Source organism: Myotis brandtii, unplaced genomic scaffold (genome assembly GCF_000412655.1).
Source record: "Myotis brandtii unplaced genomic scaffold, ASM41265v1 scaffold627, whole genome shotgun sequence".
Lineage (NCBI taxonomy): Eukaryota > Metazoa > Chordata > Mammalia > Chiroptera > Vespertilionidae > Myotis > Myotis brandtii.
Window position 1 is genome coordinate 1,993,999 of NW_005370397.1, and position 10,593 is coordinate 2,004,591.

Here is a 10,593-nt window from a genome sequence, read left to right on the forward strand (position 1 = left end):
TTAATTTGCATATAGTTGCTCTGATTGGCTGGTGGGTGTGGCTTAAGTCATAGTGAAGGTACGGTCAATTTGCATGTTTGTCTTTTATTAGATTAGATTATATCACAATAAAGCTGAAAAAAAGTGAGTAAAGGGTAAATTAGAAGAGTACGTTAGTACTAAGTAGTTTTTGGGTTTTTCTAATAACGAAGAAAGACAATATAAACAATGTGAAAAAACAAGCCCTCATGCTGGGAGAAGAGATTTGTAACACATGCAACTAAATTTGAATAAACAGAATTCTAGATTAACCAAAACATACAATACACACAGAGTATAAAAGAGCAGGAAAGATATCAACTCATTTTACAGAACAGGAATCTAAGATGACCATTGATAATATAAAAAAGATTCTCAGCCTTACCAGTTATCCTGTCAGTAAAGTTGGAGATGCACATATCTTTCATCTCTGCAGTTTCACTTCTGCATGCACAACCGAGAGAAATGTTCACACATGAGCACTAGGAGACATTCATACAAATACTCATCTCAGCATTTTGTGTAATCGCAACGTAAAAGTCTAAAACAATCTAAAATTGTTGGAAACAATCTAAATTTTATAAGGGGGAATTGAGAAATAAATTTGGTATATGAAAGTATTCCATACAGAAATGAAAATTAATGAACTAGAGAAAAATTTATCAGCATGGAAAAATTTTAAACATATTAGAATAAAACCAAGTTGCAAAACCCTACACACAGGCTTGTATAAGTTACAAAGTTTAAAGACATTCAGAAAAATACAGAGTCCTATGGTGGCATTGGTATATATTAATCCTACAGTAGAATGTATGCATGGACAGTGGTCTGGATTTGACCTGTGGGTCATAATTTGCCAACCTGTGATGTATGACACACTCAAAGGAATTACTTCAGTAGTTAAGGTATTAATAATATTATCCCCTCTTACAGGTGGGAAAATTGAGGTTTAGAGGCCTCAACTGGCATCATTTGGGTTAAATTATAATAACCTTACCATGCTCCCATTAACCACATGGCAATATAATTTTTCGTGTATGTAATGCTTATAGAAGATCCTTTTCCTTCCTCTAAAAGTAGAGTGAATTGTGAAGGTCTAATCTTACAGTTTTTCACAATTATAATCTTTAATAGTATGTTTAGAAACGCTGCATTGCTGGGTCGTCTTTACAAAAATTATTTCATGTATGATTTTCCTAGGTTTGCAACATGTTTTATTGTTCAAATGGAGAAACATACAAAAACTGGTTTGATTTAGTTTGTTATTAGATATGGATATCTTATAAGCCAGTTACTAATCATAGGTACCTTTATATAATATGCATTATTATTAAGCAGTTGTTTGTTGTTTTCTAAAGTCCCTTTTATGAAGCAATTTCTTTGTTTTGTCATGACGTGCAGTAATTGAGAATTTACTTATCTACATTTACATTCAAGGTCTAGGAAGTACATATTTCCCTGTTTGATTTCATGGGCTAGAAGTTAGTAGGTATCAAGTAATTATGGCTCTTCTCTTTATGCCAGGGGTGGGGAACATCATTGGTCTGGGCCTGTCAAGGCATTAGGGGTGAGTTAATTAAATGTTTGACCAAATTAGCAGGCTAATTTTTTAAAATTCTTTTTTTAAAAAATTCTTTATTGTTGAAAGTATTACATAAGTCTCCTTTTTCCCCCATTGACCTATCCCCAGCCGTTCCCACCCCCCAGCACATGCACTCACTCCCCCTACTGTCTGTGTCCATGGGTTATGCTTATATGCATGCATACAAATCCTTTGGTTGCTCTCTTACTCCCCCCACCCCAATTTCTTAAAATCGGGTTGCTGATAATTTTGTATGACCCCTGAATGATGTTATAAATACCCAAGTGGCCTTGGCAGGAAAGAGGTTCCCCACCCCTGTTTATGCAGAAAGTAGGACTACTGCAGGCGTGTTGGAATATGTGCAAGTTTAAAGGTGGGGAATAAAAATTATCACAGTACTTTTTATCTCCAGGAGAAGACTGAAATGACCTGTGTTTAAGAAAGTTTTAATATGAACCAGAGCCAGGATTTGAACCCATAAAGTACTCAAATAGATGTTCTTAGAGTATTAATTTTAAAAGAAGTTAGGATTTTTAGACAGAAAGGTGATCTTACCAAGTATGTAATTATGTTTATTCTTCCAAACTAAAAATGGGATGTATTTTTTTCAGAGACATCAAACCTGATAATATATTGATGGATATGAACGGACATATTCGGTTAGCAGATTTTGGCTCTTGTCTGAAACTGATGGAAGATGGAACGGTAAGGAAAGATAATTTTTAAATTATTTTACCCACAGACATTTTTCTTGCTACTTGCTACTTTCTTTATCTGTTTAGAAACCACCTATAACAATAAAAGCATAATATGCAAATCGACCGAACAGCCGAACAGCAGAACAACCGTCCGGATGACCATGCTATGACATGCACTGGCGCCAGGCCAGCGAAGGCGGGTGCAGTGCGATTGGTCGGGGGGGCCCCACGATCTCCCGCAGAGGGAGGCCCAGGCCACTGGTCAGCAGGGCGATCAATAGGGGGGGGCTCCACGATCGCCTCAAAGAGGGAGGCCTAGGCCACCCTCTGCAGAATGATCAATCAGGGGGCTCCGAGATCGATTGCCCCAAAGAGGGAGGTGCAAGGCCACCGGCCGGTAGGGCGATCAGTCGGAGGGGTGAGGGGAGACTCTGTGATCGCCCCACAGAGGGAGGCCTAGGCCACCCTCTGCAGGGTGATCAATCAGGGGGCTCTGCGATTGATTGCCCCAAAGGGAGGTGCAGGCCTTCAGCCGGCGGGGCGATCAATCGGAGGGGTGAGGGGAGACTCTGTGATTGCCCCAAAGAGGGAGGCCCAGGACACCGACTGGCAGGCTACAGCGGGTGGGTGGGGCCTCCCTCTGCGGGGTGATCGATCGCGGGGCTCCCAGACTGCGAGAGGGCGCAGGCCGGGAGGGGGCGGGGGCCCTCTCCCCAGAGTGCACGAATTTCGTGCACCAGGCCTCTAGTTTATTTATATTATCCATTTATCTATCCACCCACCCATCCATCCTTCTGTGCTTCACCTTCTTCCCCAAAGGTATTTAGGCTTGTCTATAAAATCATATGCCATTTAAACTGTTTATATTAATGATCTGAAGATGGTCACAGTACGCCTCTCATGAGACCCTGTTTCTTCCTTCTTTAGCTGACCTGGTTATTATTGTACTTGAGATATTTTTACATTTCCAGATGGGCAAAGAAAATAAATCCTACGTGGAGAAAAAAATGCAGCTTCTTTGCTTTCATTATATTTTTTTGTCTTTCTTTTCTAGTTGATTTTCCTGAGGGACAGTGTTCAGAAATGAATGCTTTTACCAGGAAGTCCTCGATGTTGATTTAGTTTCGTGTGACCATTTGCCTTAGTTCTGCTAACTCGGGCCTCCGTTGTTTTCTTTCACTCACTTAAAATTTATATGCCCCAAGTTTATTCTCTAGTTTGTTTTGGTTTTTGTTTTTACTTCAGTTTCCTGGATATATAGCAGAAGTCCAAATATATATCCTTTTAATTGGCATAAATGTTTTTAGAGAGCAGTTTAGTAAAATACATTCTAAAGACCATGAAAATGTCATATTATTCTGGACTAGTAAATTGACTTCTAAAAATTTATCCTAAGGAGGTAACTTAAAAAAAAATCCTCACCCCAGGATGTTTATTGATTTTAGAGAGAGAGGAATGGAGAGTTAGGAAGGGAAGGAGGGAGGAAGAGAGGGAGGGAGGGAGGGACATCTGTTGGTTGCCTCCCCTATGTGTCGCACCCTGGCATTGAACCTGAAACCTAGGTATGTGTCCAGACCAAGATGAGCCTGCAGCCTCTTGGTGCACCATTTGTTTTTCCATATGATTGTTAGATTTTATTATCGGTTTATAGCCATAGTATACACACATACAAATACCCTTTCACAAACACAAGCTTGTAGACTTGCATTGAATTTAGAGATTTACATATCCAGAGATTTTCTGGAAATTTATGTCTATAACATGGAATTTTACTATCCATGAATGGCGTCTCCATTGCTTTAGGTTTTCTTTTATGTCTGTTATTTAAGTTTTAAAATAATATTCACTGTAAGTCCATTACCTTTAAGTAATGTTAGGTTTGTTCTTAGGCATCTTGTGGAGTTTTTGGGGGGTGGGGGCCTAATATAAACAACTTTTCAAAATTTGTTGTTGGATAGCTTGTTGCTGTTATATAGGACCACAATTGATTTTTGTAGGTGTATCTAGAACCTATCAATCTTGCTAAATATTTTTATAAGTTCAAAATAATTTGTAGATTTTTCTAGATTTTCTACGTAGACAATTATATAATTCACAAATTATGATGAGCTTTGGGTTTTGGTCTTTCAAATCTTTGTGTGTGCTATTTTTTTCTCTTAACCATGCAGTCAGTGACCTTCAGCACAATGTTAAATAGGTGTGGTAATAGGGAGCTTCTTTGCCTTGTCCCTGACTTTAATGGTGTTTTTCCTGTAGTTTCAAATTAAGTATGATGTTTGCTGTAAGCTTTTTATTGGGTTAAGGAAATTTCTATTTCTGATTACTGTGAGTTTGTTGCTAGAGTTGTTATTGTTGTAATCAAATGATGTTTCTGCATCCGCTGAGATAATATAAGGATATTTTTTCTTTAATCTGTTAATCTGATGAATGACATAGATTGTCCAAGTTAAATCATTCATTCTTTTTTTAAAAAAAATATATTTTATTGATTTTTTACAGAGAAGGGAGAGGGATAGAGAGTTAGAAACATCGATGAGAGAGCTCGACAAGCTGCCTCCTGCACGCCCCCCAGTGGGGATGTGCCCGCAACCAAGGTACATGCCCTTGACTGGAATCGAACCTGGGACCAGTTCAGCAATCATTCATTCTTTGGATCAACATAACTTTATCTTGAAGTGGTATTGCTATATCTGAACAAATTGTTAGATAGACTCTGCTAAAATTTTATATTAGCAAATTTAGATTGTTACCTGAAATTCATACCTGAGATTCATCATATTTGATATAGCAAATAATTTTCCTTCTCAAATTGTTCTTGTCTGATTTCTACTTTTAGGTTATTTTAGCCTTATAAAATGAACAAGGGAGTCATGTTTCCTCCCCTTGCCTGTTTTGGCTCTAGAATAGTTTATATAATACAAGGCTTATCTGTTTCTTACATAATTGGTACAAATCACTTTTAAATCACCCTTGCTTTTGTGAGGTTTTGCTTTCTTCTGTTTTATTTTGTTTTCTAGGTAGATTTTATACTATTGATTCAAATTTTTTAATGGTTATAGGTCTCTTTGGTTTTCTATTTCTTCCTGAGTCAGTTTTGGTAAGTTATATTTTTTTCTATGAACATTGTCTATTGTCAATGAGCTGTCAGTTTTATTGGTATAAAATTGTTTAGGTTGAACTCTTCCTAGTTTAAAAATCTTTTACATGCATAGTTTTTTCATTCCTAATGTTTGTGCTTTTCTTTTCCTTCATAAATTTTGATGTAGAGCATTTTACTATTTTTTAGTTCTAAATATTTTCCAACTTTAGTTAGAATTCTTCTGTGGACCATTAATTATTTAGATGTATGCCTTTTAATATCCAACATATTTAATTATTTCTAGTTTTATTTTAATGGAGAATGGGTCTAATTGATACTAGTTTTTTGGCATTTGTCACTGTTTGCTGTTTGATTTTGTAATAGCTCAGTTTTTATAAGTATTACAAGTTTATTGAAAAGAATACGTTTTTTCTAACTTTTAGGTGCAGGATTCTGTATAATATCCGTAAGATTAAACTTGTTAACTGATTCAAATATTTTATATTCTTACCAGTTTTATTTTTCTCTGATGTATTACCTTTTATGTAAAAATCCTTAATGTGATGTTAAATTATTAATTTTTCCCTGTAATCATCAATATCTTCACAACTCTTTTGTAGCTATGTTGTTATTTAGAATCGCTATTCCAGGGTGTTTTATATGTAAGTTAATAAATTAAAAAAATTTTAAATGATTTTGGCCTTAAAATCTATTTTGAGTTATATTAATATAGCTTCCTTAACTTTATTTTGTTTAACACCTGCCTCATGTATCTTTTCTGTCCCTTTACTTTTTAATATTTTAGTGTCCTTATGTTTAGATGCAACTCTTTAAAACAGATTATTGCTGATTAAAAAAAATAAAAAGTTTATTTGGCTCTGGCCAGATGCCTATGTTGGTTGGAACATCGTCCCATACTCCCAAAGGTTATGAGTTTGATTACCAGTCAGGGCACATACCCAGGTTGCAGGTTCGATCCCAGGTCAGGGCGTGTATGGGAGGCAACCAGTCAATGTTTCTCTCTCATATCAATGTTTCTCTCTCACATCAATGTTTCTCTCCTCTTCCTCTCCTATCCGCTCTCTAAAACAAATTTTAAAAAGCATATCCTTGGGTGAGGATTAAAAAAACAATGTTGATTTTGGTTTTATTTGTCATGCAGTGTGATACTGCTGTCTTTTAATCGGTGAATTTAGTCTTATGAATTCCGTGATTGTAGATGTATTTATTTCTACTACCCTTTCTTGTGCTATTTACTCTAGGTTTTGCTTGTTTGTTTACATACATGTTTGTGTGTTTTTTTTCCCCCTCTTTCCTGCATTCTATTGGCTTGGTCAAATTTAGTTTTATTTCTCTTTTTCGTTACTTCTTTGAAGTTTTATGTTCTATTTCAAATATTTTAATGTTTACCTTAAATTTTTTAAAATTTATAATTGACCTAAAATCTAGTGTTAATGTTTTCTACCATATTTCTAATTAAAACAAGAAACTGAGTGTATTTTATACCATACAAAAATTAGCTCAGAATGGATCGAAGACCTGAATGTTAGAGCTAAAACTAACATTGAAAGGAAACATATAGGGGAAGCTTATGACATTGGATTGGGCATTGATTTCTTGGATGTGACACCACACAACAGGCAACTAAAGAAAAAATAGGTAAATTGGAATCAGTAAAAAGTTTTCTGCGTTAAAGGACAGTCATCTTAGTGAAAAGGTAACCTATGGAGTGGGAGAAAATAGTTGCAAATCATGTATCTGATGAGTGTTAATATCCAGAATATAGAAAGAACACCGACAATTCAGTAACAAGTAATCCAATTCAAAATGAGCAAAGGACTTTAATAAACGTTTCTCCTAAGAAGATATACAAATGGCCAACAAGCACATGAAAAGATGTTCAACATCACTAATCATTATGGAAATGCAGATCAAAACCACAATGAGATACTATCTCATACCCATTAGAATGGCTACCATGACAAAGAACAGAAAGTAACAATTGTTGACAAAGAAGTAGAAAATTGGAACCCTTGTACACTGTTGATGGGAATGTAAAATTCTATAACCTCTCTGGAAACAGTATGGCAGTTCTTCAAAAAATTAAAAATAGAATTACCACATGATCCAGGAATTTCACTTCTGAGTACATACTCCATAAAATTGAAAGCAAGGACTCAGAGAGATATTTGTACACTATGTTCAGTAGCAGCATTATTTACAACTAGAGGCCCGGTGCACAAATTCGTACACCGGTGGGGTCCCTCAGTCTAGCCTGCAGGATCAGGATGAAACTGGCTCTCCAACATCCCCCGAGGGGTCCTGGATTGTGAGAGGGCGCAGGCCAGGCCAAGGGACCCCACTAGTGTACGATCGGGGCTGGGGAGGGACGCAGAAGGTTGGGCAGCCAAGGAGGGACCGCAGGAGGGCTCCAGGGCGTGTCCAGCCAGTCTCGCTCAGTCCCGATCAGCCAGACCCCAGCAGCAAGCTAACCTGCTGGTCGAAGCATCTGCCCCCTGGTGGTCAGTGCACATCATAGCGAGTGGTTGAGCAGCCTTAGCATATCATTAGCATATTATGCTTTGATTGGTTGAACAGCTGACCGGACACTTAGCATATTAGGCTTTTATTATATAGGATAGCCAAGGAATGTAAGTAACTTAGGTGGCCATTAACAAATAAATAGATAAATTAAAAATGGGTACAGTTTCAGTTTTGAACGATGAACAGTTCTAGAGATGGATGTTGGTGATAAGTGCACAACAGTGTAAATGTACTTAATGCCACTGAACTGTACACTTGGAAATGGTTATGATGGTAAATTTTATGGTATGAGTATTTTACCACAATTAAAAATAATAATTAAAAAGTAAATAAAGATAATGTGTAATAACATAAACATTAGACCACTTCAAGAAACTTAGACCATTTCAATCCTAATTGCACCCTTAGTGACAGGTTCTTGTTTCTAGGATTTTAGTTTCACCTCACTTTTCAGTGTTCAAGTAGTTTCCTCCTCCTCTGCCACCTTCTTTTCCTTCTGCTGCTCCTCCACTTCCTCCTCCTCCTCCTTTTCCTTTCCTCCTTTTCTTCCTCATCACTAATAACTTTGTTCACAATTTTGCTAATTGTAAAAGTTACAAAGTTAACTAATGTCTTTGTTCACCATTGCTTCTGGTATCACATCTTCCATCTGGGTTAAATTTCTTATTTTATGAAGTATGTTCTTTAGTGCTTCTGTTTATCTGAAAGGGTCTACATGTGGTAGTTCACCCAGTCTTTGTGTGAAAATGTCTTTATTTAACCCTCATTCTTGTATCATAATGTAGATAGGTAGGGAATATAATTTTGGCAATTATTTTGTCTCATCACTTTGAAGAAACAGTTCCATTTTCTTCTGACGGCTACATTAGCATTAATAATTCAGCTGTCAGTTTAATTCTCATTCCTTGCTAGGTAATCTCTCTTTATTCTTTAATGTTTTTAATCTCTTAGTTTTTGGTGCTCTGTAGTTTTTAACTACAGTGTACATAGAAGTGTATCTGGTTTTATTTATCTTTTCATATCTTTCACATATTTACTGTATTTTTCATTTTGACGACTTTTTTTTCTAGGACTTCTATTTGATTTGATTTTTTTCATCATTTTGTTCTTATGCTTTTGATTAAAAAATAAAATGTCAGAGAGTTAAAAATATTTCATGAAGTGGAACGGATACTTGTTAGGAGTCTAAGTCTATTGGTCAGATTTCTGACTTGCTCGTAATGGGATATTACTCATTTAGGTTATGTGATTGGGTTGGCAGCTCTTTTTCAGTGGGCGTTTATGTGTGAGAATTCTGTGTGACCACCTATGAGCATGTGCCTCCGGAGTAGTTTTAAGTTTGTTATGCCAGGCTTTCTGGGGCACCTAATCTGGTGCCAATAGTTTTGCCAGTTTGTTGGCTTGAGAATGTCTGGATCACGGAAGCTCTGTGAACCAAAATGCCAGGCGGTGGGACCATGTGACCTAAGGTTATGGACTTCTGGAGGAGGAAGTTTCTTCACACGTCAGCTGCAATCAAGATGGGCAGAAAGTCTTATCTTCTCTGCTGAGTGGCAGGGTTTTGAAATTCAGCTTTTTGTTTACAGTGTACTCTCCAGGGTAAAGGTTACATGGGCAACCTCTCACTGCAAACCTCATGTATGCTCAACGCCTTTCCTTTGTCCTCACGTTAAAATCCAAGTAATAGAAAGTGAAAACTAACAGCTCCCCAACCCCCCTCCTGCTTTAATGCTTACCACCCCAGGTTCTCCACCATTTCTCAATTTTTGGCCCCAAAGAGTTCTTTTTTTAAACGCTTATGTATATGTTTATTTTAAAAGGTTGTTACATTTTATCTAGTATTTTTAAGAGTTTGGAACGGAGTTTTCAAATTACTTAATCTCAGTATTGTCAGAGAGAGTCTATTCTAATGATTACTAAGACTGGTAATTTAGTCCAGGAAACTCAGAATGTTAACCAGAATTCTGCCTTGAGAATGTTCATTTTTTGATAAGTTCTTTTAAATCTTATAAGGAACCAATTTTCTTTTAATTGAAAGCTTCTTACAAAATTGTTCCCAGGATCATTTTTAGCTATCACTTTCTAATTTACATCTAACTTGCCTTAATTATATGTCCAACTATTTTTCTCTATCGGAACTTTAGTTTTTGAAGGATATATTTTTCCTTTTATGTAATTTTTTAATTAAGTAGTTTGCAGGACATCATTATAATTTATTTCCTTAGGTTTTCATTAAGGTATTTAAAAATGATCTCCGGGTTACTGATAAGTATCAGCCAAGTTTTTTTGAGCGGTTTTCTCCCGTAACTAATTGTAAACATTTTTTATGTATACATGTTAGGCAGATTATCAATAATAAGAATGTTCTAACTATATCTGATGGAACAAAGGCAGGTAGACATAAGTATATATGAATCAATTGTGAATTTCTTCCAATGCAAAAAAATACCAGTTAAAAAAAAAGAATGTTTGAAACTAAATATTGAATTTTCTGGCTGTGATGTTTATCCTATATTGTTACCCTAAATGTGTCAATTCAGTAACAGCTGTAATAAAGGTTTTATCTACACTAATAAAAGAAAAACATGGTAATTGGCGTACGACCGCTACCCTTCCCATTGGCTAATCAGCATATCCTTATGCAAATTAACTGTCAGCCAAGATGGCGGCCG

At 36.3% G+C, this 10,593-nt stretch overlaps 1 protein-coding gene across 13 annotated transcripts in view; it reads left to right on the top strand.

The window, feature by feature from the left end:
- CDC42BPA (CDC42 binding protein kinase alpha (DMPK-like)) overlaps positions 1-10,593 on the top strand; it is a 202,142-nt gene that overhangs the window by 77,338 nt on the left and 114,211 nt on the right. For all 13 annotated transcript variants that reach the window (XM_014528257.1, XM_005880129.1, XM_014528258.1 and 10 more), the window contains exon 6: positions 2,212-2,305. In XM_014528257.1, the coding sequence (XP_014383743.1) occupies positions 2,212-2,305 (94 nt within the window). The remainder of the gene's footprint in view (positions 1-2,211; positions 2,306-10,593) is intronic.